The sequence below is a fragment of the Macrobrachium rosenbergii genome, chromosome 14 (genome assembly GCF_040412425.1).
Source record: "Macrobrachium rosenbergii isolate ZJJX-2024 chromosome 14, ASM4041242v1, whole genome shotgun sequence".
Classification (NCBI taxonomy): Eukaryota; Metazoa; Arthropoda; class Malacostraca; order Decapoda; family Palaemonidae; genus Macrobrachium; species Macrobrachium rosenbergii.
This window is the reverse complement of record NC_089754.1, coordinates 20,776,620-20,803,863: the sequence shown is the minus strand read 5'-3', so window position 1 is coordinate 20,803,863 and position 27,244 is coordinate 20,776,620. Positions and strand designations below refer to the sequence as shown.

General features: G+C 40.8%; 1 protein-coding gene across 1 annotated transcript in view; it reads right to left on the bottom strand.

The window, feature by feature from the left end:
• Positions 1 to 26,246, bottom strand: part of LOC136845759 (mothers against decapentaplegic homolog 6-like) — a 169,359-nt gene extending 143,113 nt beyond the window's left edge. Inside the window, exon 1 of the mRNA XM_067116003.1 lies at positions 24,920 to 26,246. Within this exon, the coding sequence (XP_066972104.1) occupies positions 24,920 to 25,490 (571 nt within the window). The 5' untranslated portion in view covers positions 25,491 to 26,246. The remainder of the gene's footprint in view (positions 1 to 24,919) is intronic.
• Positions 26,247 to 27,244: the final 998 nt, after the last annotated feature.

Sequence of the window (27,244 nt, the reverse complement as noted above, 5' to 3'; positions counted from 1 at the left end):
ATATACATATTTACAGTTGAGTCAGGTTCAATTTAAAAACAAAATGAACATTACTACAAATGAATTTAACACTTAACAGCAGCAAAAATAAAATAATCAAATTACTTTAAAAGGTCAATAACCAAATAAACATCCTGAGTAACCATTAACAGTACAAGCGTTACACGTAAGGGTCTACAAAAATAGTTCAAAACATTAAATCAGAAAGCAGCAAGTCCAAATAAATTACATGAATAACACTGATGAGGAAAGCTTAAACACAAAATAGAATGGGGTCAGAAAAAATATGCATGTGAAAAATTTTACATGAGCAAAATAATGAACCGTTCAAAAATATAAACAATACCCAGGCAGCAAAACTAATCACACAAATAAACAGGCAGCTCAAAGGAACACTGCAGGACAACTCCGACAGAGTCGTAACGACGACCATCTCGTCCTCAAGCACAGTGCTGACGTCCTCCTCCAGTACCGACGACCACGACAGAGCCGACACGGCAACCATCTCGTCCTCAAGCAACGTACTGACGTCCTCCTCCAGTCACGACGACCATGACAGAGCCGACACGGCAACCATCTCGTCCTCCAAGAAACGTACTGACGTCCTCCTCCATCTACGACGACCATGACAGAGCCGACACGGCAACCATCTCGTCCTCAAGAAACTCTCTGCTGCTCTGCTCTGCTGCTAGGACCTGACTCGCAGGTACGGATACCTGCTGCTGCTACTCCAGCTGGCTCGCTGCTGCCCTGGACCACCGGTCGTTCTGCCCTCCAGAACCTGGCTCGTTGCTGCTACGAACCTGACTCGCAGGTACGGATACCTGCAGCTGCTACTCCAACTGGCTTGCTGCTACCCTGGACCCGACTCGGTGCTGCTACGAACCTGACTTGTTGCTGTTACGAACCTGACTTGTTGCTGCTACGAACCTGACTGACGAAGTCTGACGCCATCTAACAGACGTCAACTCGCCAGCAATTAAAAACAAACAAAAACAAAGGAGGCAACAATCTACCAAGGGAACAATCGACAAACGATTGTTCCTAACAATAGTGAATACAGAATTTAGGCCAAAGGCCAAGTACTGGGACCTCTGAGGTCATTCTGCGCTGAAACGGAAATTGAGAGTAAAGTTTGAAAGGTGTAACAGGAGGAAAACCTCGCAGTTGCACTATGAATCAACTGTCGAGAGAGGGTGGAAAGTAAGATGGAAGGAAGAGAATATGAAAGAAGATACGACAATGTCCCTGAAACCAAGCATACACACACAAACACAACCGAAATCCCCTCTCCACCCAGGGTAGGATCAAGGGAAACCAGGCAGTGGCTGCTGATGACCTAGCGATAAGTCCTACACGTTCCCGCCTCCCCCATCCCAAAGACCCATGAGATGCTTGAACTCAGGCCCAACAGATTACGAGATACCAACAATCCCACAGAGAAACAGATTTTGCCATTACAGAGAAATCAAGGAAATCTTTCGTTAGAGTGGATTTTAAGCATCACAAATTATCTAAGCTTTCCTTTCCCAACTCCTAACCCCGAAAAGATATACAACGAAAGAATAAAGACCTAAGCAATACAATAAAATGCCAACACACTGTATCCAGAGTATACTATAAATTTAACTTTCCAAGAAAAATGAGGGAAATCCTATCTCAAAGAGGGAATAAAGGAACTGAAATCGGAATATAACATTTAGGCCAAAGGCCAAGTGCTGGGACTTTCGAGGTCATTCAGCGCTGAAGGAGAAACTGAGAGTAACGGAGGTTTTGAAGGTGTAACGGGAAAACGTCGTAGTTGCACCATGAAACAATTGTTAGGATAGGGTGGAAAGTAAGATGGAAGAAAGTGAATATGAACGGAGGCACAGTAAAAGGAATAAAAGGGTTGCAGATAGGGGCAAAGGGACGCTGCAAAGGACCTCAAGTGCACCACGTGAGGTGCACTGCCGGCACTACCAACCTACTGGATGGGAATGAGGGAATAAAGGAAACAAACAGATGAAACGTGAGGAAAATTCGCAAAAAGAAGTTTCACAGCCTACTAGAAAATATATTATTAATAAAATTCGACTGTAATGTCAATTTACTTACACTTTCCTTAAGCATCTTCCTGGCAACTCACTCATTTCATTGATTTTCATGAACACAGCAAGACTATACTGAAGAAATTTGCACACATACACACACGCGCGTACATACATAGCCTATATAGGCTATACAGTATACATATATATATATATATATATATATATATATATATATATATATATATATATATATATATATCAAATTCCGGATTTATCAGTATATATTAATTGTCCTATTATCATTGTCATGTATATGAGATAACATATGGTAACATTTTTATCCAGTGTGTCGAATATGATTTAGTCGAGTCTCTCTCTCTCTCTCTCTCTCTCTCTCTCTCTCTCTCTCTCTCTCTCTCTCTCTCAAAAGACGAAGGCTACTTTTCGTGATACTTTCTTTATTTTTAACATAATAATGACAGCCTCGGTGGTCCTTTTAAAGTCAAGAAGTTCAGCGTGGGCAGCATCATTATAAGAAGCAACCATGGAGGAGGAGGAGGAGGAGGAGGAGGAGGAGGAGGAGGAGGAGGAGGAGGAGGAGGAGGAGGAGGAGGAGGAGGAGGAGGAGGCGTCTGGCACTGGCATGCCCCCACTTAGGCCAATTCCTGACCATCTCTTGAGATCCAACGAGAAGAGGAGAGTCATCGACCATGGGGCTCTTGCGAGATACAAACAAACACGTATGAAATTCGTATATGAAAATATACGTTAACAAACCCACACCTTGTAAGTCTGGTCTTGCAGAGACAACATCCATTTCGAAAAACACGTCAAATTCTTACTGCTATAGAATCTACACAATCCCATCGAATTAAGCACAAGTAAGGACTTCTGCAATTAACCCAGAGGGAAACGCAATAAATTAAATAAACAAGAGCACTCAGAGGAACGTATATTTCTCCAACACTCAGTAGAGCACATAATGTTCTCCAAGGCCACTCAAATATGTAATCGGCATGAAGCATGTAATTCGCCGAAAATTCAACATCTGTGTACGAATGCATGCGTTCATGTGTGAGCCAGTTGGATAACTCAATAAAGGGTGCGATTAATTTTACTGAAACTTTGAAATTTCAATCATTTGGTGACATTGGGATACTTAACATTTGGAAGAAACCAATTCAACATACACTCAATTCCTTTTCGATTTCAGTCAAAATTAATCGGATCGAAAATTTCACTTACTGAATACATACGCCAAATGTTTCATCGAATCCCGTTCATCCGTCCTTGAGGTATACTGCTCTACCACACAAAGAGAAATGAGTGAAAACAACCACGCTCCAACTTCTCTAGACGAAGGTCAAAGATGATACTGGTTCCTCGTCGTACTCAACATACAATAAAGATCCCCGATATAATTATGAGCGTAATGCCAAAACGATAACTATGTTCACGGAGTCGTCTTACAACGGCGGACACCCAGAGAGACACGTAAGACGATCTCTTCAGAAGAGCTCGTCCTTGAAGGCTATGTCGAGGGCAGGAGATCGGTGCCCACTTGGAATACGAACGGAGAGGATAAAAAACCTCTTTCAGATGTTAGGGCCAATGACCCTTCAGGATTCTATGGAGATGCCCATCTCAGAGAGAGAGAGAGAGAGAGAGAGAGAGAGAGAGGTGGTACAAAATTCAATTTCATTTCCCTTGCAAGAAACTTCGGCAATTGCTCAACCAAAGGCCACAATCATCGGCCGAAACGAACACGATACGATCTAACCAGCCCGTTTTGAGGATGGTGGCTAATTGCACGATTATCCTTGAGTTATTTATCAGAAATATGCAAGTACGAGTCTAGCGTATGCAAGGCTAAGTATGTTAGTCTTGTTACATATGGCTCCGCTTGTACGTTATGTAATGTAGGAGGAATTTCTTTTGTTTCGCACATTCAGTAAAACCAAATTTAGGTCGCACAAGCCATGTATGAAAAGTTACTTGCACTTTAATAATTTAGGCTACTTACACTTTTATCTGTTTGTTAATTTGTTCATTCTTTTTCCTTTTAAATAAGTGGGATCTCTTCTTTCTGTATTTCCCTTTACCTCCTCTTACTTCTTTCTAATGATCACCTTATTCTTTGAAAGCTTGAATTTCACGTCAAAGGCCCGTGTGGGCTTGTTCCATATGAATAAGCGTCATCTTCATCTTCATATTATTATTATTATTATTATTATTATTATTTTTAAAATGAGTGGTCAGGTCAAATGAGACTAAAAGGATGGGCAAGAGAAAAGCGAATTTATTCGAATCAGTACTGTCGACGGAACGCATCATGGAGGAGAGTTCTTTCAAATGTTAAACGAAGTCCTCAGTGAGGTACATAATGACCTGGTCTTCATGAAGGTGGAGTAAAGCAGACTACATGGCGCTATTAAAGACATCTGATATCCAACATTCTGGTCAAAACCAGTCTAGAATTCGGTGGCGATTTTCCACAATTATGGACAAAACCACTATGCATAATTAGTTATATATATATATATATATATATATATATATATATATATATATATATATATATATATATATATATATATATATATATATATATATATATATATATATATATATAGAGAGAGAGAGAGAGAGAGAGAGAGAGAGAGAAACCCTGCACACATTGAGCTTAATCCCAATCTCATGTGCGTGTTGACGGGATATATCAAGACTGGAGGAACAGAATTTGATATAAACTGGCCGACACATTCGTTAGGTGACCTGCTCGAGATGGTTAACCTTTGTAAGGAAATCGACTTAAGATATCGACTCCCTGAGAGAAAATCATCAAGCTGGCACGTAATAATCCCAAAAAGCGTAAGTTCATCAACTAATGAGCTTATCTGCCTGATTTTATCAATTTCCATGGGACCAAGATTCATCAAATTCTTTTTTATACTAACATAAGCAGCCAACCCTACCCCGCTTCCACAACTCATGCAAGAGGGAAAACATGACCTATCAACTTTGTTGACGGAGATAAACAATCTAAAACTGGCAAACAACATATCGTTTGTAAACATAATCCATATAGCCTAATACAAAAGAACAAATATCAATGGACAGTAATATTAGGAAACAACCTTTATCTTAACAATTTAAGACAACAAAAACTGATAACAAAAATAAGCTATTTATAACATCACACTTCTGATTTAAAATGCACTTCACGTAGACATCCTATCCAGCAAACAACACACGTCTTGTAGCTAACACTGTACTTCAAACAGTTTCATGTGAAGGTCTGTTAAAATAACAATTCCCACTTCTTATACGATAACTCCATCAAGCGACTTCAAACAGTTTCATTTGAAGGTCTGTTAAAATAACAATTCCCACTTTTTATATGATAACTCCATCAAGCGGCCAGAGAAGTTTCCATTCATATCTTCCTCTTCGTCTGCTTTTTATATTAACAATCATTCATGCCCTCGCCTGGTGATTTTGTTAAATTTGTTAATGGGCACATTTCTTGTGGGTGGTAGCTGTGACGATGTGGAATATTGCATGAGGCACAAGCAGTTGTGGCTAGAGCAGTAGCAGCAGCAGCAGCAGCCTCTCCTTCCATGGGCTGCACCGTCTATATATAGCACGGCACCTCACAGACACCCGAGTATTTATGTTTGTATCCTACTCAGGAGGACTTCGAGCTAACGCCATCACCACCACTCGCATCTAAAAAATATTCGTGTACAAAAACTACAAACACAATCCAATTAAGGCTACAGTATGCAAAACGCGCAAACTATAACGGCAACTCGTGCGTACGAAGTAATTCTTCCACGTTATTAGATTATGAAACGTTATAATATACTCTCTCGCTCCCTCTCCACACTCAGAGACAAGCTGCCACACGCATTCGGGTACATATAAATTGCAGTACCTACATGATAAGCCCGTACACTTTCTGCTGACTTATGTCACAACCCTTTCCACTTGAACTATCTTGCAGATTATATATATATATATATATATATATATATATATATATATATATATATATATATATATATTATATATATATATATATATATATTATATATATATATATATATATATATATATATATATATATATATATATATATATATATATATATATATATATATATATATATATATATTATATAATTATAAATATATGTGTGTGTGTATTCAAACCAAATACGACAGTCTTGATCTTTGAACTGATGAATCAAGGATGTACCTCCTGTGCAGAAAACTTCCATACCATCAGCTGCTCATTATTACACGAAAAGCTCACACTCTAATACTTTAATATCCAACTCTATTTTCCAAGCGCACTCACACTTTATAGATACAGTACCTCTTTCATGCCACTCTCTTTCAGAGAACTTACGTTATTTACAAAAATTAGGCTACACCAACCTCCCACCTCCATTCTCTCCAAATAGCAAAACCACCCCGAAACAGACAATTTTACACGCACTACCCTTTCTCCATAGTATGAAACGACTCCTTATTCTTTAATTCTTTATAAACCACACACTTCCGCACAGAGCCTACTTCTTGCCCTTTTAATCCGTCTTACCTCACAAAAACAAGAAAACAATTCTTCCAGCACCTTCTACCCTTTTCCCCCCATCATTTGCATTCAACATCCACACTTTACTTCCATAAAGAAGAGGGTGCAAAAAATCCCTTCACACATTACAACAGACACACTGCTTCAATTTCAGTCCTTTCCGCAGAAAACCTGGCTTCACTTACTCTGTGACTTCTCTTCACATCCTGCTTCAACTGTTACACGGCATCGTTGTTATATGAATCAACCAGTATCATATCATTCTTGCACCTTTCATATTGACAGTCATTTTTAAATCTTCCAGGTTTGCCTTTACTCTCATTACTATATCTCACTTTGTCTAACACTCACTCGAACCTTCTTCTCTCAAAAACCACCCCCTACTCTTCTACCAGTCTCAGCAACTTCCCTTCACTTTTACCAGTTCAAACTCTATCACCAGTCACCTAATTATCAGTCACTAAGAGCGCTCTCAACCCACGACACTTTACAGACAAGCGTTCACTTTCTAACGTCCCTTTCTATTTCACTCACAAAAATATTGAACAGCCATGGAGAAATACCACCTATGTATTATATAAAGCTTTCCACCAAATCAGTCACATATCTACATATCTTTATTAAGTTACGGCTTCAATTTCATCGATAAACTTCACCCCCCAAACAAATTACCTTCTATACTATACAACACCAACACCCTCCAACTGAACCTGCATCAATTCTATCCTAGGCTTTACCGAGGTCCACTACAGCCAGTTACAGCCTTTTTTTCTCAAACTCCCAAACTTTTCACACAACTGTTTATAAACACTTAATAATACACATGCACACCTCCCTGACTAAATTTTCACTGTTCTTTGGGTATTAACTATTCTCTGTCTTACTTATCAGTATGGATTCTAAAATACATATTTCCACTTCTCAGTATGGATTCTAAAATACAAATTTCCAGTCACAATCATCTCCCAGAGCCTTTCCATCCTTCAACTTCTGATCAGCCTTCCCAAAATCCCCAAGTCATTTCCACAAACATTCTTGAATTCATATGAGCATCCAATTCAATTAGATATTAAACCTCCCTCCTTGGACGCTTGTTATAAATGTTCACGTTCCGTGTAAGCTCAATAATAATATACTGTATAAACAAGTAAATGAGCAAAGTTTAACGCAAGAAGCCATTTGATTAAATGACTGCAGACTCTTTCACCATAAATGTAAATAGACATTCACCAAAACAATTTTCCTATTTGCGATTCAAGTAACTTAACAGTGTTCCATGAAACGATTATGAAAAGTGCTTATTACAACCGTGTTCCGCGAAAAACTTTCCAGATAATAAATACTTGGAGATGGAAGTTCCAGTAACCTAAATAGATCAACAGAAAAACATTAAAAAACGAAAAAATATTAACTTCTTCTAGTTCTTCTAGTTTCGACAGCTAGGATCAATAAATGATATTATCAACTTCGTCGCAGACTTTTATAGTCTGCCGTAATAGAATAGAATAGAACAGAATATCATATAGAATTTGAGCCAAAGGCCAAGCGCTGGGACCGATGAGGTCATTCAGCGCTGGAACAGAAATTGACAGCAAAAGGGTTTGAGGTGTAACAGGGGGAAAACCTCGCAGTTGCACTATGAATCAGTTGTTAGGAGAGGGTGGAAAGCAAGATGGAAGAAAGAGAATATGAACGGAAGTACATTAAAAGTAATGAGAGAGGTTGCAGTTAGGGGCCGAAGGGACGCTGCAATTGATCCTTAAGTAATGCCTACAGTGTATCGCATGAGGTGCACTGACGGCACTATCCCCCTACGGGAAGACCAGTCGTAATGGACAAACAGACAATGGGCCAAGACCGCCACAAAAAATTATTCACTGGCTCGAAATGATAGTCGGTCAGTGCACAGCGATAACTGATAGACTGCCTGTGTGGGATGCGTAGCCCAAGGACGGTCAACCAGATAAAAGCAAAATTAATGCAAGGTGGCTACGTTAAACTTAAAGAGATCTCATAATTTTCATAGGAGCAAGAAATTATTGGAGAAAATGTCTACAAACGACCACATTACACCTTCTCTCTTCTTATAGATTTATCTCTCTCTGTCTCCATGGGCTATTCACTCATTCGTTCTGACAAATATTTTCTCTCTCTCAACTCTCTCTCTCTCTCTCTCTCTCTCTCTCTCTCTCTCTCTCTGCCGAAGATTCAGTCGCTCTCGGTGCAGATTCCCTGATTCACTTTCGATCTCTGTGCTCAAGTTCACACATGCACTCACTCTCTGTCCACGATTCACACTCATTCATTTAATCGCTATATCTTACAAGGCTCTCTCTCTCTCTCTCTCTCTCTCTCTCTCTCTCTCTCTCTCTCAAATATTCACTGCGCTACCTGATTGCCTTGACTATCGACGCCAGACTTGGATTTTTCGGGGAAAAAAATAATCGCCAAGTGACAGTCTGGCGACCGTGTCTTGGTGACAGTTTTTCTTACATGCCTACTTCCCTGATACCATTCCCAACTCTTACAATGGTAAATCTCGAAATGATACCGCTTTTCAAAAGTTTATCTGCCAGACATCCAGAGGCACTGGCTACGTTAGGCCTACCTACCTTATGTCTGTAATCCTAGGCCTAAAGACATTCAGGAGCGACCACTACCAGTTCTCAACATTGTTAGAAATTTATTCCCTCCCTTTCAGTTCCTTATCCAGCGCTAACCCCCAGTAGACAACAGGCGCCGCCGTCCCCCTCCCCCCATCTCCCGAGCGTCCACCAACCAACAAAACCATCTAAAACATGAAGAAGGTTCGGTCGCCTTGCTTTGCCTCGGCTCTGCTCATCTCATTATGTTCCCAGAAAGAGTTTGCCAACTGTCACTAGAGAAAAAAAATTTAAAACTTCACAAACAAATAAGACGTAAAAGCCATTCTCTTGGCGATATTTAAATTTACATAGTGATCTCTATCTACATTGTACATCATCAACAGCAATCTCTATAACAAAAGTTACTGAATCAAATCATAGAGTTCTTAGCCAAGTCTTGACTGCTATTTGAGTTCCTAATTAAAAATAAAATAGTTTCAAGGTACTCACAAAGAGTGGTTCGTCGAGTTTATATTCTTCTGCTGTGTTGCAATACCTCATCCCATCATGGCTAATGACTAACATACCCTCTCAAGTGGGAGCCAGGCTTTTTTGTAAACCAACCATGATCAAGCTACAGCCTTTCACATCAATGACACAACTGTCATTATCACCGAAGTTCTGTGCCCCATAAAACGTTCCTATAAATTATTTGATAAAGTCTTTCAATAAAAGTACATGACCACCATGTAATTCATACGTCAGCACGCTGGTAAAGTAACAGCGCCATAAAAACATAAAGGGCCACCATAAAAGATCTTAGAGATCCTGGAGACGATTAATATCTACCAATTAGGAAAGATAACAGAATCAATTTTACCATACTCCCTACGAGCTGTATTATTTATTTATTTTGAAAAAATGCTCCGACATAACAAGAGAGCACAGTACCAGTACAGGATAACTAAAATACAATCAGAGAATGGCTGACAAGTTTAATCTGAGTAGTTATTTCAAAATGCATCCAATTTCAACGAGATTTCAAGCCGACGTAAATCAGCAATCTTCAAGAGTCCCAAATTCAAACATGAAATATAAGGCAGTTGAATGCTCTTTATATTCCCTTCCCCCCATAAGAACAAGTGTGCTACTTGCATTGCTCAGCATCAACCTCCTCAGAGCGAGAGGTCTTTCATTCCTTAGCCTGAGAAACTGTGGAACAGTCTTTCTGGCGATATTACTAATGCCTATGCTCTACCCTAGCTTTTGTTTCATGATTTATTTCAAAGTCTTAATTAATGGTAATTGTCTTCACTTCAATTAAACCTTTTTTTTAACAGATGGCCCTTCGATTCTGTGGAAACACTTTTCCCAGTTTAGTGGACTTGAGGCCTGTACCACAGGATGATAATTTTCACTTCGTTCATTCTGATGAAATGTTCCAAGGGCCACACTACCAACCCGAGCCATAGTGCTGCATTTGCATGTATTATGACGAGAAATTTCCCCACATATTCTTAGGTATAACATCGTGGGTGTACTCTTGCCCCGTAGACTAGAATAAAGAATTTAGGCCAGAGGCCAAGCGCTGGGACCTACGAGGTCATTCAGCGCTGAAACGGAAATTGACAGTAAATAGGTTTGAAAGGTGTAACAGGAGGAAAACCTCGCAGTTGCACTATGATTCAAATGTTAGGAGAGGGTGGAAAGTAAGATGGAAGAAAGACATAAACGGAGGTACAGTAAAAAGGAATGAAAGGGGTTGCAGCTAGAGGCCGAAGGTCTAGCCCAGTAGCTATCATTGGATCAAACTTCAATCCTCAGTCCTTAAGACTGACTGCTTGATAATTCGACTGAAAAACTGTAAACTGAAGTCCTGTTGTTTGGGAGAGAGTACTTTTCCTACATAGCCTATTCCGATGTATAACTCTGGATCCCTAGCGCAGTCCTATCCTTACCCCGGACCCATGTTTTGAAAAATCAGCTCGTCAATTCTAGCCCAACAGTCTGGAGAAAATTTTGAAACTGGCCAAACCAATTTTCAATATTTCTTAATTATTACTCCTAAGAAACACCTGGCCCATGTTTTGAAAAATCAGCCGCCCCAACAGTCTGGAGAAAATTTGAAACCCAAACCAATTTTCAAACTTATTACTCCTAAGAAAATGGCCCTTTAAACTCAAATAAATATGTACGCGTTGTGCCAAATTTGGTTGAAATTAATTCTTTGATTCTGATAACGTCGGAGAGCTTACCCCAGGCTGACATTAATACATATATCAACACGCCGGATAAACTTTGGGCCTTCAGCTCTAGTAAGATGATGATGATATTGTAAGGTATCAACGTAACCAATAACCCAATGTAGGAAAGTATCTCCACATCATTTTATCAGCCAATGTTTTTGCTTGTGGGCTAGAGAAAGAAGAGCCTATCTAACGATAACTTTCCGCTCAAGGCGTGATGACTGTCTCTTCGAGGCTCTCTCTCTCTCTCTCTCTCTCTCTCTCTCTCTCTCTCTCTCTCTCTCAAGATATGATGGCATACATTGCGACGATATAATGACCATTCTCATCTATTTCTACCTCGTTTTTCTCTCTCCCCAACAGTAACAGAAAAAAATAAATCAACTGATAATCAGGTGCGGAACAGAGCCTAGAGCACCTACTACCCTTGATTAACAGCGGCATACTGGATGTTAAGGAAAAGCGGTTCCCTTCCTTCTTTGTTGATCTAGCAGAAGTGCACGTACTGGCATAAGGCCAGCTTAATCAGAACAAATCGTTACCACCGCATTAAAAGGGCCAGAGAAAGAGAGAAGGGGGAAGGGGACCAGTTTATTAAACAAAGCCACAAATTCTATATAGCCTAGCCTAAAAAAAGTCGGAAAACTAGAGTAAAAATTTATCAGTATATTGAAGTATTAAACCTTAGGAAAAGTAATTTAAAAAATAAGATAAATAAATAAAGCGAACTTCGCGGTTCCAACCCGGGGGGCTCCTTCCCATTCGGTTTCACTCTTAAACATTTACAAAAAGCTACACAATCTCGCACAGACACCCAGTATCTTAACAAGAAATCTACATTTTATGTTCGCGATCATTCCAGCGGTAGCTACAATTATACCGAGACCTGTGATTAAGCGCAACCCTATTCTCCTGAGACAAAAGGCAAGAACATACAGGGCTGGCTCGATCCACTCTCGTCTGATAGCCTCCCCATTATGCTACACTGAAGGCTTTGCGATCTAGTAAGATACCTGGGAGGGAGCAACATCCCACATAATGCAGTTCGAGTTCGCCTCTTCATTCATTCTTCAGGAGGAGGAGGAGGAGGGTGGGGGGAGGGGATTAAGGAAGGGTAGGGGAGACGTGAGGATGCACGAACCTACTGCCTACATGCACTTCGCCTCTCGATTCATTTTCCAACGACTGCAGAGGGAGGGCGTCAAGAACTGGTTGAGGGGCAGAGGGGAGATAACAACAACATTCCACACCTTATGAAATCTGCCCTTCATTCATTTCAGACGCAGCGTCGGTCCGGCAGGGGAGACTGCGAAGACATTGGAGAGGAGGAAGGGACTCACCTTGATAGGAAAGAGGGTGAGAGTGGGTTGGGGTTGGTTGGCCTACCCCCTGTCACCGTACATCCTAAACCCTCCCACCTTGCCCACCTGTTTCCTACAAGGTCACCAAGTTCAAAATAGTAGAAAATGGATGCGTACCACTACTAGCCAAAATGTCAGGCCACACACAGCATTCAAAACCGACTTTGACTGCCTCATTTATCAACCAACAAAAAAAATCTAATTGTCGTATCCTCCAGACAACATACACAAAGAAAGGCGACATCAAAAGGGCAATAATGCGCTCACTACATCCAGTGACACCTTTGGGAGCAAGCATACAAATCATGCAATGGACCTTTAAGTGTACAAAGCCGATCAGGCAATCCTCGACAAAACTGGCTTGTAAACCAATATGTCTAGACCATACTGTACCCAAGGTCACACAACACTGGAAAGTCAATTTTTTGCATGCACCGCACAACTAAAATAAATAATAAAGCTCGCATCGTAAAACTATAGCAAATAATAAAACAATGTGCGCACCGAGGACAGATACAAAACCGATACGTCTCGCCACGACTCGGCAAAGGACAATTCTTTACGGCTGGGGATAATTTTACACGTAGCCAATGGCTGCATCCAGACCAGACGGGTATTTCATAACGCTGTCCGATGACGAACGGTGAATTTAATATGCGCCTTCAGTTCAGAACCTTACCCGTAACGGGAGAATTTCAAGATTGAGAGAGAGAGAGAGAGAGAGAGAGAGAGAGAGAGAGAGAGAGAGAGAGAGAGGCAAATTACAATTTCCCATTTCAGAAAAAAAAAAAATAGTCGTAGTCTCGACTCTCAACTGGATCTTCCTGCCTTATAGGAGTCTCTCCACACTACTGATACCGAACCGCGATAAATCATGGGCCTCGCCTGACGTCATCACACTTTCACAAGGGCTAAAAACGGCGAAAAAAAGTCGCCAGACGAAGTCGCCCCGTCTTTGCGAAACTCGCAACTGAAAAGCTGCTTTGCTAGTGATACAATACCTATACAAAAAGTATCGATCCATTCATTGAAATAAAAAAAAAAAATTAGGGCATTCACATTCACCATACAAAGCAAAAAAAAAAAAAAAAAAAAAGGGTGGGGAGGGTCGGAGAGGGAATGATCCCTTTACCTGTTAGGACGGCAACAGGTTGCTATCCACTGCTATGGCCGATCTAGGTACGACATCTTGTGCAATTTGAGGTGTTACTAACACACACACACACACACACACACACACACACACACACACACACATATATATATATATATATATATATATATATATATATATATATATATATATATATATATATATTGTATATATATATTGTATATATATATATATTGTATATATATGAATATTTTTACTTATACACGTTTGATTCGTATTCGCAAATATTAAGCTACAATACAGTAGACTAGAGTATCGAATTCACAATACCTTCCGAATAATTTACACATATGGGGAATCATGATTGATAAGTGTTCCTGGGCCGGCCAGGATTCGAACCGTGGCCTGGAATATTTATTAGCATTAATTGTCAATGGTAATTATGCTGAAGCTAGTTTAGAGTACTTATATACAACCGAACCCATTGCTTAAAATTCAAAAACTACCAAAATATGTTTTTCTCATTGAAAAATGTGTGTGTGTGTGTGTGTGTGAGAGAGAGAGAGAGAGAGAGAGAGAGAGAGAGAGAGAGAGAGAATGAAATCAAAGAAAATAAAACATCTCATGTAGCCATTAAAGTGAATATATGTAGATAGGGCGAATCGGGCAACTATCTCCCTCCGTACCACAGCACAAAAATACTTTATATCTCACATTGCATAGCATACCTGCATGTACCCGCTTGTTATGTAAATCCGAGGGTGAAAAGACACCGTACCTAGTCTATCACTGGCTTTGGGCGAAATGATGTTTCTTGAAACGGAAGAGGATATCGGACGCACTTCCCTGGGAGATTAAGTTACCCCTGTAAAAAGGAAGATACACAGCACACGCAGGAAACTGAGCGCTACACGAACACGTTCGTATAAAATTACGTACGGGCTTCATTCGATATCGGTGAACAGAAACGAGTTCAGACGCATTGTCCCTACTAGCAACTTAACATTACTGACAATAGTGCCCAATGACTGGACAGTGTGCTTTTGGAACTTAAAAAAAAAAAAACCTGATTTAAGACCATGTGAAGAGGATGACACTGTCCTGACTTTTCCTTCAATAATTAAAGTAATGGCTATTTACAAAACACACTAGAAATGATTTTCATTGGGGGCACCCCCTATTAATTGGGGGACATTCACATTCTGCTATTCTCACTCAACATGGCATAACTCGTGCCATGCTAGTTTTGGTACACGAATATCTTTCACGATCCCCACCTACACTCTGTTTTGTATCCTTTCGTAAATAACTTCTTTTGCATTTACCTTTGCACCATTCTTTGCTTTCGAATCTGATTCTTAGAACGGAAAATATTCTTGACAAAAACGCGCTAATGATTCACCGAACTTTGTCTTTTCTCGGTAAGCACTTTACAAAAACCAAGCCAGTGAGCGGTATTTACAAACTGAAGCCAGCGGTAGCTACAGACGAAGGCCAGCAAGCGGTATCTACGGGCGAAATAATGGTCTTGTGATACTCAACTCACACCATAGACACACATTAAATGTTATGACGGTAGCGACGGTTTTTTAATTATGTGTAAACAAAATTGTGCCTTAGACTATTTCCGTTCTGCCGTGCAAATAATCCTTACTCAGTTCATTCACGCTTTCTCTTTCATCAAGGAGGCTAATCATATTTGCCTTCTACTCTATGGCGCATGTGTAATTCGGAATTCTCTTGGGAATTTAGTTTTCCTTTTAATTCTATTGTTATTTTACTGAATATAAGTTGTATGATTACAACGCGAACTTCGAGGCATCAATTTTCGCTCTTTAGTTTTTTTCAAGAACTGTTCAGTTTTCATTAATATTTTCATGGCGAATAGAGGTCGGTTTGAGGTTTCTGTTAAAACACCGGGCATCTATTCTTTTATGTCAAATGCATGGAAGAAGTTGAGAAATCTGTACAAGTTGCCTAGATACCGTAGTTCTCGTAACTTGTCACCTACCCCTTAATATAAGAAGACCTACTGTAAATATATGAATACCAAGTATCCTACTGCAAGCTTTTCCATTACCAACCATTAATCAATTCGCAGATCCATCCCAGACAACCTGATCAAGAGAGAACCTGTATAAGTCCTATACAACGGTTCCATCCTTCCTGGGATGGAGGAATATCGCGTCGAGCAAGTGTATGGGGGGTCATCATCTGAACTGGTTACTTAAAAAGTGATGATGTCATACCTGACTTGGGAATGGAATACGCTGTGCCAGATCGAGTCTGAATTCAAACCTGAATCGGGACCGCAGAAATGACAGGGTAGCATGATATTTTGGCTTATCTAGAATGAGATCCAAGAGTCTGTCAAAGTTTTTAAAATTCATGTACTGGCTGGTTAGCGATGGTTGATATGCATCGAGGGTTGAAAGCCGTGATTGCGAACAGCGAAACACGAGCCTCCACAGCGGAATTATGATACTGGATGGGCCTGGGATAAGAGAACGTTTTAACCTCTTGTTTTAGGATGGAAGTGAAACAAAGGCGAATGTGTCGGGGTAATTTTAAATGAATGATACCTTCAAGAAATTTCTTAATGTACAATATTTTGCTGAATGTTACGTATAGTAGTTTCGAAGCTTTTTGATTCAACAACAATAAAAAAAGTACAACAAGTCCGTTCCTTCTCGCTCTATTTTTGTGAAGAGGGAGTACGTATGTAGCCCTACCAACAGCCGTTGCTCGTCGGAAGAGGAAACAATACTGTTCATCAGCCATCCATTTTCCTCAACAGCCACAAACAACTGGTCAAATCAATATCACTCACTTAGTATGCCGGCCATTATATATTTTCAGATGCTGCTCTCAAGATCGTCAACTGCAGACTATTTCAAAACTACATTACAGCTCTGACCAAGATCCCAAACATTTTCAAATATTCATCCAATAAAGACCGTTTGGTACTACTTTGGGATCAAAGTATTATATACACCCATTTCTATATTGTATGGTCAACAAATTACATTAAAAACGACTTCTTGGTGCGGCCGTCTACTTCACATTTACCCTACGGTGTTTACTGTAGTACTAGCACCTCGTAGGTGACGCGTAGATAACAAGCCGAAGTATCACCGACCGTTTTATCTTCGTCCTGGGAGAAACTAAATAATTTAATCCAACTGGAAAATTTGGAAATTTCTCAAGAATCCCAGGTAATTAGTTAATAGCAAGCTTAACAGGCCACTATCAGCCATTTATCATGTTGATCACAGACTGCGGCCTGGTCTGAGTAATGCAACATCGGATGATATTTAGTCTCCGATCTGAAAGAAACTTGGGCAACCAGGCTTCTATGAGCCAAGGTTCAGGTTTATCCTCTTCTCCATAAGGTTCTTGCGTGATGTGAATCAACTCTATCGAAAGTTCTGGTGCAGTCGGGAGACGGTGTAAATTTCGCGGTTTGATTCTGGAATTCTGATTATCATTTCTGTTTGATTGATCGATCGGCTAAGCTAGGTAAATTTTCTTTGGAAAGTCGTGTTGATTATAAAGGAGATAATTAGCCTATCCTTCAAGAGAGAGAGAGAGAACAGCACCTGACAAGGGACAGAAGTACGTGTTCACAAACTACAAGTAATGATGATTCATTGCAAAATAAAACCGCCTTCTTTCCAAACTTTACCCTTTTGAAGATGGCGAAATCTCTCCTCCCATGCTGTTTCAGGCATCGCATCTTCGTTCCAAGTTAGTGCAGCAAGTTACTGGCGATGTAAAACCATACGCTTTTCATCACTACCTTTTTTTCCCTTTGTTTACACCTGTTTCTTTGCCCTTCTGATTCAACACCTGACTTCCCTGATTAAAAACAATAACAGAATTTAACTGATTAAAATGTTGGAATAATTAGGAGTCGCAGGCTATCGGTAACCTCTCACTACCAAAACTACGTCTTCCTTATCCTACACCCCTCCCCCAAAATACCCTCCCGCAGGACCTTCAACCCCACCCTCGATGTAACCCCTCGTTAGGCATAATGCGCCTGAAGCATCTCATGCTCAGAGCTTAAGGCCGACCTAATATGAGGAGAAGGAACGGCAACAGACTGTCGGGTAACCCGACAGAAGATGGACACAGCCGATAAGAGCAACCCAGTCCTCCTCCTTCCCCTTCTCGACCACCCTCAACTCCTATCAGAACTCCCCCTCTCCCTTCCTCCAACTCACTTCTCCACCACTCCTCTTCCTATCTGGAGGAAGGTGGCACCACGACCACCCACCTACCGAGTAGCTATTGTGTTTGCATAAGGAACATATTGTTCAGGTCTGAAACGATCGGGTTTCGTAAGTTTAACTTGCTGTTGGGATACACATAAAAGCGAGCGAGCGTCAAGCTCATCAGATTTGTTCTGCACAAAAAAACAAATGTTTCCATTTACAAAGCGGCCAGAGAATAGAATGGCTATGCAAGGCCACTGGAACTGTATTCTTCATTCCACACCGGTCTACGTTACTGGACTAGAGAATTCTGACTGCAGCATATCAGTTCCAAAATGAATATCTTCTCGAGGCTGTTACGTTGAACAAAGCTAGTTGCATTTAACAAAGTATTGACTTTATACAGTGACCATGATGATACACTAACTCTGGAGTTACCTATAACGCTCATAACTGTATCCTATTCTGCACACGGTTTCGCCTGTTTCTCGACCTACCACATACGCCTAATGGGAAATTTTGTCTGAGGTTGTTGAATTCAATAATTAAAGTACCACGGGCACACAGTCAGTTATTTATTTGAAAACACTAAATGAATGTTCAATACTTTAGTAAAAATTACGCGTAGGCAGTTGTGATCCTTCATATATATAAAATATCTCAAAGGTGGGCACTTTCGCAAAACTGGAACCTAGCCTACGGCTAGACATGATATTTATCTAACGGACCAGGTTTTGCTGGGACATGGCATGTCATTCAAAAGTAAATGCGCCGGACTGTAAATCGCAATAAATAGTATATACTATGTTTGGATACAAAATACGAAAATTAGAATTATTACAAAAACTCTCCGAAAGTGTGACTATGGAAAGATCCACACAAACAAACACATATAAAGTAAGTATAGCTTAGTTTTACCAGACCACTGAGCTGATTAACAGCTCTCCTAGGGCTGGCCCGAAGGATTACACTTATTTTACGTGGCTAAGAACCAATTGGTTACTTAGCAACGGGACCTACAGCTTATTGTGGAATCCGAACCACATTATAGCGAGAAATGAATTTCTATCACCAGAAATAAATTCCTCTAACTCTTCATCAGCCGGCGGCGGGAATCGAACTCCGGCCCATCGAATGACGGTCTGAAGCTCAACCAACTCGGCCAACAAAGGGCAACAAACACATATATATCATATAATAGAGAGAGAGAGAGAGAGAGAGAGAGAGAGAGAGAGAGAGAGAGAGAGAGAGATTTCAAGCAGGCAAAGGGAGGAGGAGTTAGCTCTTGTCGCATCAGTCAGACAGAGGATGGGCTAAAGTTAAGTACATCTTAGTTTAAAGATTGAAAGGGTAAAAGAGAAATCGCCTAGGAAGACTGAACCTGTGCCTGACTAGGTCTAAGAAGAAAGGGTTGTTGTTATGCTTGATTTAAATGCAAATGTCGACTGTGGGACTTAAAGGCGCTGATGCATCTGACGGCTACATACCGTATTCTACATAATCATCCACGGCTAATTTTCGTCTGCACCTCTAATCCGACCCTTCAAAGTCGATTGGTCCCCAGTTACAAAATCCACGGCTGAAATCAACGGTCTCTCACCGAGAAATAACAGTCCTTAAAACGTTTCACATGACTCGGAAATCGAACTAGGCTCTAAAAAGCAAGCTACTAACCGCTTGGACTACAAGGACACTTGATTTTTTAAATGAGAGCGTGGACCCGAGTGTTTAAAGATAGGCTGGACATGAGGAAATAACAGAGGACGATAGAAACCGGGAACAGAATATTGAATTTAGGGGAAAGGCCAAGCGCTGCGACCTATGAGGTCATTCAGCGCTGAAACGAAATTGACAGTAAAAAGCTTTGAAAGGTGTAACAGGAGGAAACCCTCGCAGTTGCACCATGAAAGAACTCTTAGGAAAGGATGGAAATGGAAGAGAGAGAATATGAACGGAGGTACAGGAAAAGGAATGAAAGGGGTTGCAGCTAGGGGCCGAAGGGAAGCTTAAAAGAATCTAAAGTTATGCCTACAGTGCACCACGTGAGGAGCACTGACGGCGCTACCCCCTATGGGAAGATGTTAGCGATAACTGAAGAATTCAGACTTTTTAGGCTAAAGGATAAGAAGACTTAGAACGAGGTGTATTGGGTCAAGTGCGAGAGGCACTGGAAATGAAGGGCCTTAATATCCCAGAAGCGCAGGACAGAATGCCAGATAGCAGGCGAATGACGAATGTAGTAGGGTTTGACGCAATGCTACTGAATCTACGTACAACCTTATCAAACAGCTAATAATGCAATATTGGATTTATCAAAGATTCAAGTCCAAATATGAAAGTAATAGTGACCGTTGTATTGTATTATTTCTCTGGCGACATCCCTTCAACGGGGAAATAGTTATAGTTTGTTTTATAATAAATAAATAAATACACACATATATATATATACACACACATATATATATACTGTATATATATATATATATATATATATATCACCGACAAAAAACGGCCTGTGGCGATGGGATAATCGGATGATTCACATTGTAATTAGAAGTGTTGGTAAACCTATAATTAGCTCCAGCCATTTAGGTACAAAGAGAGTGCAAACAGTACAGCAGTCATTTTATCCCGTTACACTGTAACTTTGTGCAATAAAAATACCCTTTTGGTTGAAATAAATAGGGTTCTCTTAATTACAAATTTTAGAATCTCAGCAGAACTGGACATTCAAACGATATATTTTCCTCTCTCTCTCTCTCTCTCTCTCTCTCTCTCTCTCTCTCTCTCCAACATACACACACACGCATATAGCCTATATACATTATAATTTCACATTACATATCTGTTTAAATATTATATATTTAAAAATGAAGTTGAGCACTGAGTCATTATTGTAAATCCTAAATCATAAATAAACCGTGAATATAATTACCATTCAATAGCCCCCACACACACACACACACACACACACACACTCACTGTCCCATTCAGTATTATATTGCAAGCATTCCAGCGGTTCCTGGGAACTAAGGCTCTTCCTTTCCAAACCCCTTCCACATCATACGGCAGCACTTGCTAGGACTTCCTCTCCTCCCCTCTTCTACCAGTTCCGAATTATGCTCTCTTCTTACAACCTCCCGCCCTCCACCCTTTTAACATGACCAAAGCCTCTTAAAACACACTGATCACCCATTTTCGCCATTGCTAACCTTTTTACCACCTCTTCAGATGTATCTCCACATTTCTAACCTTTTCAGTTCTTCTTACGACGTCCTAACCTATAAGAATCATCTGTTTCCATCTTTCTACCATCCATCTACATTCTTTGCTCTATTTTTCCGCTCACAATTACCCTCAACACCGCACTCTTGATCATAGGCTATTTACTCTTCAACGTTGTTTTATACAAATAGGCTATATTTACTCTTCAACATCGTTTTATACAAACACGCTAAAACTTTCACTATTTACTACTGACTCTCTTCAGTACCCGCAATTATTAATGTATCATTTAAAAACATCAACCATTCTATACTCCATTTGCGAATCAGTCTTTTGATGAATTTTATAAGCCTGAGCCTTTTCATAACCCCAGCAAAACCGGTACCAATATGAAGATGGGATATAGATCGAGACCGAACCCTGAGTCTCTTCGTAAGACTGGCCTACAAAATAATGGCAGTTTTTATGCAAATCAACAAAATACCTTAAAAAAAAATTGTACAAATAGTACCTATGGGCTATTACTGCGCAGTTATGGGCATACAGAGTAACAACAATTAACCACCCCTTTTCTTTCTCTACCTTCTATTTCTACGTTAAACCAAGCTGTCTTCGAAATATCATCATTCTGATGTACCGTATGCAGTTAGGCTACTTGAGAATGCACTGGAGATTGTAAATGTTCCAAGTTCTTGGATTCCGTTGTTTTACCTTCCAGTTCTCAGCTGGAGTAAATGTTCCAAGTTCTTGGATTCCGTTGTTTTATCTTCCAGTTCTCAGCTGTTAGTATTATATCCTTCTCAGCCCTGACTGTCCTACCATGGGTTCCTCAGGAAACGGGCCCAGACTGCCGTCCCCCTCTAAGTGTAATGGAGGAGGATGGGACAATGGTCAAGTATCCTCAAGTCATACAAAGCGCCTCAGCTGACCTGGTAGAATGTCAATCGTTGCAGGACGCAGCTGGGTCATGAAAAGAAAAATAACACCGTTTAGTAATGACCTGGTGAGCCTGGACGAGGCAATGGCCAATCTCCTTCGGATGGGACTAATCTGCGAGTATTCACTTTCCTTCCACATAAACCTCAAACTAAAATTTTCTATTTATTTGTGAGCTTTTGGTCAGAAGCTAGACCTCGTACTACCGGGTGAAAAGGAAAATTTGGCTCAAAATTATACTTTCTCAATGCTCCCTTCCGTCCAGTTATGAGAGAAAAAATTTTCTTCTTAATGTTTCACCCGGATCATAAATAAATAAAAACGAAAAACTTCTATGCAATCCTCTTGAATTCCCCCCACCCCTTCTTCATAACATGGATGTATTGAAACATTGGGGCAAAATATATGGACATTCTTTACTTACTAAAAATGATTCAATTATTGGATGCAATTCTATTCATAATAAGCATATAAATTTGTTTTTTTACACCTACATAAATTCAATGATTCCTCTACCCAAACGTAAAATGTGTTGGAATGGATATTTTCCCTCGCACATTTAATAGTACCTGTGCTTTCGTTCAACGGTATGATGTTCATTCAATATCACTTCCTACTAAAAGTGTAAATATAGCAAGTCCTCTTAAGTGCCTAAGTTCAAGCAAGAAATCCTTGATAATCTGGTAATTCCTTTAGCGCTATGGGTTTGATTTTGGGATCTCATGGAAATACCGTTATGCGACATTTACAAAAAAAAAAAAAAGTTACTTATCGTTGACGACAGAAGAAAAAAATGGGGGAGTGCGGGCTTCTGCCAATCGAGTTTGTCCGTTTACGTACTGGCAAAATATTCTACCGAAATATACTGCTTGACACAATAATAAAGTAAGCAACACAAATAAGAAACAATGTAACGTAGACGTAGTTTCTGGTAATTGAAAAAGAAAAAGTCCTCTGACTGAAAATAAATTCATTAATTTCAATACGACCAATGGCAGAGGCAACATATAGCCGTTATCCAACACGGTAAACAAAGTGATCCAGTTTCTTAAATTCCAAAACAAACCTTACTTGAGGAAATGCAATTACTGAACGACTGTTGACGCCAAGCCTACGAGTCCTATAGACCTTGGTTAATTAGCAACTACAAAATTATATTTGAAAAAAAGAGAGTCGTACGAAACCCCACGCGGAATGCTACATGCAACAGGTGAATCTGCAGTATACAAGGGGGCGTGGGGAGCGCTGCATAAATGGTTTTTAAAACAGTATTTAATGTGCTAAAATAATGTAACTGTAGAATTTCGATGTGCTATATATTATTAAAAGTTAATAAATATGTGATTACCACAAAACATAAGAGATCATAAAGCTGTTAAGGAAAAATCCCTAATTTGCATTGCTCCATTGTTCAATTGTAAAAAAATTGGATATATCTCTTCAGTACACAACGCGAATGTTTGAATTTATCAGTAAATGAATAGGTATTTAAACAAAGTTTCTCTCACGTCATTATCTTCGCAAATATTACGATGGCAGATATTCGCGAATTTATTTATTAAAATAACTAGGATGCCAAGATTTACGGTACTCGGTGTCAGTTGCGTGGAAACAGGTTAGGACCAAGCCCCCTAGGTGTGATTAGGATGTATCCCTGTTGAAACAATGGTGGTTCATTTTGATATTTCTATATTGATTTATTTTCTGGAAACTCATACGCCTAGTTCGTTGAATTTTGCAGGGACTAAAGTGATGTTAACAAACCAAACAAACGTGTGGTTTGGGAATCAAATAAAAAGGATTGAATCATAATCAACAACGTAACCAATAGAAATATTTTTCTGGTAAACAAAGAAAATTATACTGAGCACTTATGCAAGTATTCCCTCCCCTCTTTATCTATCGTACTAATTCAGTACCCTTACAATACAGGAACACTAATCTAAATAAACAAACGGCAACCGCAGCAAAATAAAGAGATGAATTGCCGGCATAAATCCAAGTGATTTGGTAGATGAGTGGCACGTGCCGTAAGAGAGATTACATGGGTGAAGGAAAGAAGCCATCCAGAGAGAGAGAGAGAGAGAGAGAGAGAGAGAGAGAGAGAGAGAGAGAGAGAGAGAGTTACACCCCGGTGCCATTAATTACTATTCTCCTTGGCAGAACTGAGTCCGAACTTCAATTTAGAACATCAGTAATATGTTAACATACCTAATCGGCATTACCATGCACGTTTCCCTTTAGGCTAAGTTTAAATTCTTGTTTCAATGAAACGGATTTTAAAAAATCAATCGAAACACTACCTTCGTAATATCTAAAATCTTTTATATGTTTTCTTCATGTTTGCTGCTGTTCAATTTGTGCAAAGTTTATTGACCTATTTGAGAGAGAGAGAGAGAGAGAGAGAGAGAGAGAGAGAGAGAGAGAGAGAGAGAGAGATGAATAGTTTGAGTAAAATTTTTACGTGGGTAGCATATGGTAATTAAACCAAAATCAATAAAAATACTGTAGGCATGGACCACAGCTGTAGGCCTAAAATATTTCTTGGACAGGTGAATGGACATGACAGACAGCAGGGCCCTAGGAATAAAGAATTTCCTTACCTGTTAAGAGCAGTCTAGCCCAATGGTAAGGGTTGGCACACACATACACGTGATCGTTTCGGGCGGCGCAGCAAGGAAGGCTCTGGATGAGGGCGGCGCTGGGAGGCTCTGGTTGATAGCTGAGTTGGTGGTGGGAGGAGAGCTGGTGTTGATGGAATAAGTCTGGCCATCGCCACAACCACATCATCAACAGGTGTGGTGGCGGAGGAGGAGGTGGCACGGGTGCCAGGACCTCGCCGTTGCTGTGATGGTTGTTATTAGCACTACTATGGGGAGATGCCATGCCATCCACACCCCTTCCTCCCACTCCCCCGCTTCCACCTTCCGATTCCCCATTTCGAGGGACGAGGACACACTCACCGGGCTCGGCGCCCCCCGATTCCAAGGCAGCCACCAGCAATTCCAATTGGGACTCGGTCAGACGGCGGAGCAGCTGCATGGCAGGCGCTTTCAGCTGCTGCTCCGCCTGGCGCTGCAGCTGTTGTTGGTCGTTGGCGAGGGCTAGGCCTATCTTGCGTGCCTTCCAAGCTCGCTTCACCAGGTTGCTCTTCCTGGACCGAAACATGAACATGAAGCAGGGCACGGCGCTGTCCGGGCATATCTTGGAAGAGGGCGAGCAGGAGGCCGCCCCGCCCAGCCCGAGACCCGCCCACCCACACCACCCAACCTCTCCCTCTTTCTTGACTTCTTGCTTAATATGCCTCCGCCCTCTCCTCCTCCTCCCACCACCACCACCACCACGATCTCCTTGGTAGCTGTTGCTGCTGCTGCTATTACTACAACAGCTACTATCACTCCAGATGGGGGGCTTGGCCGAAGACGAGCTCGCCTCCGTCGTGGTGGTGGTCCTCGAAGGTTCGGTCTTGGCCGAAGTGACGAAGGCGCTGGAGGAGATGATGGCAGAAGCCGCCACAGCTCCACCAAGGGGGCTGGCACCGCATGGGGCCTCCGCCCGCACCTACTAGCGACACCACAAACAACACCAAAAACACTCGGCCAATACACTCGACGGTTCCTCTACTACGCTACTTTTCTCTTCCTGACAAGTGTTAAGGAGGAACAGCAGTAGATCACAAGACACTTTAAAGCCGCTTTTTATGGTCAAGTGGTTTGTTATGCACACACTTTTAAACCGCCCTCGGATAAACATTCACTGATACCCATACTAAACCCTTCATGAATAAAAAAAACAACAACCTTCCACAAACACACATGCAGGGAATACGTGTTGCAATGCACCGTTAACGCACGCAGGTACACACGGGACCAGGTATGAATTGTGTGTGTACAGTCTCAGGTGTGGTGCTCGACTGACTATGATGGTTGGCCCTTGCTCACCACACAACACTCTCCACTTATCGCCACCGAGTTCAATACAACCTTTTTCCACAGCCTTATTTCTCCGTGACAAACCATACATCATTCTTTGCATCGTAAAGAAACACATTTAGAGTCTTCTTAACGACATTTCATAAACTTCTTCGTTTCGCTAACGAACGCATACAAATTACGCATCGGCAACTTTTACTCTAGCGTTCCGTTGCCAGATCACGCGATGGGTATGCATTATTTTTGCGTCACGGTGGTCGAGTTGGGTCACGTTATTTAGGTGGGTGTGGTTACAAACATCACACTAGGTCATGGGGTCACAGATTGACGAGTGAAGATAATCATCTTATCAAGTGTTGAGCCCTAGAGGGAGGAGGTTGTTTATTGACATCATTGCTTCTTTTAAAGTGCCGCTCTCATGTGTTCTTCCACTACCACTACTACCTCGGGACCCGCTTACCACCCCCTCCCCTTACACTTAAGTTCAGGGCAAGGAAGAGTACTCTTCAACAACATAAACTCTCTCTCTCTCTCTCTCTCTCTCTCTCTCTCTCTCTCTCTCTCTCTCTCTCTTAATCCAGTCATTTTGCCACTTCATGCATTTCTCTTTGCACTTATTCATTAGCAGTCTTAGTTAATAAAGAAATGAAATCACTCGTCTGACTACCTCTAGAATAATATATGTTCTGGTAACAAAGCAATTTCGAATACCACCCGCTGCTTTCAGACCACCCGCGTCAGGAAAAAAAGAGAAAACTATCTTTCCTACAGCGTAATTTTCCACAATTTCGCTCCATTGTTCTTTCTGCCAGGCCACAATTTTATCGCAAGAATTCTTCGTTTGGGCTCCATATTTTCATGGCAATATATTTCCATTCCGGCAACAGACTGTCATTGGAGGCAAATGTCGATGTAAATAGCTGTCTAAGCGAACATCATGCCGTTGCTTTACGGCTGAATTGAAGCTGAAAAAAAGAGAGGCGATCTGACGAGAAA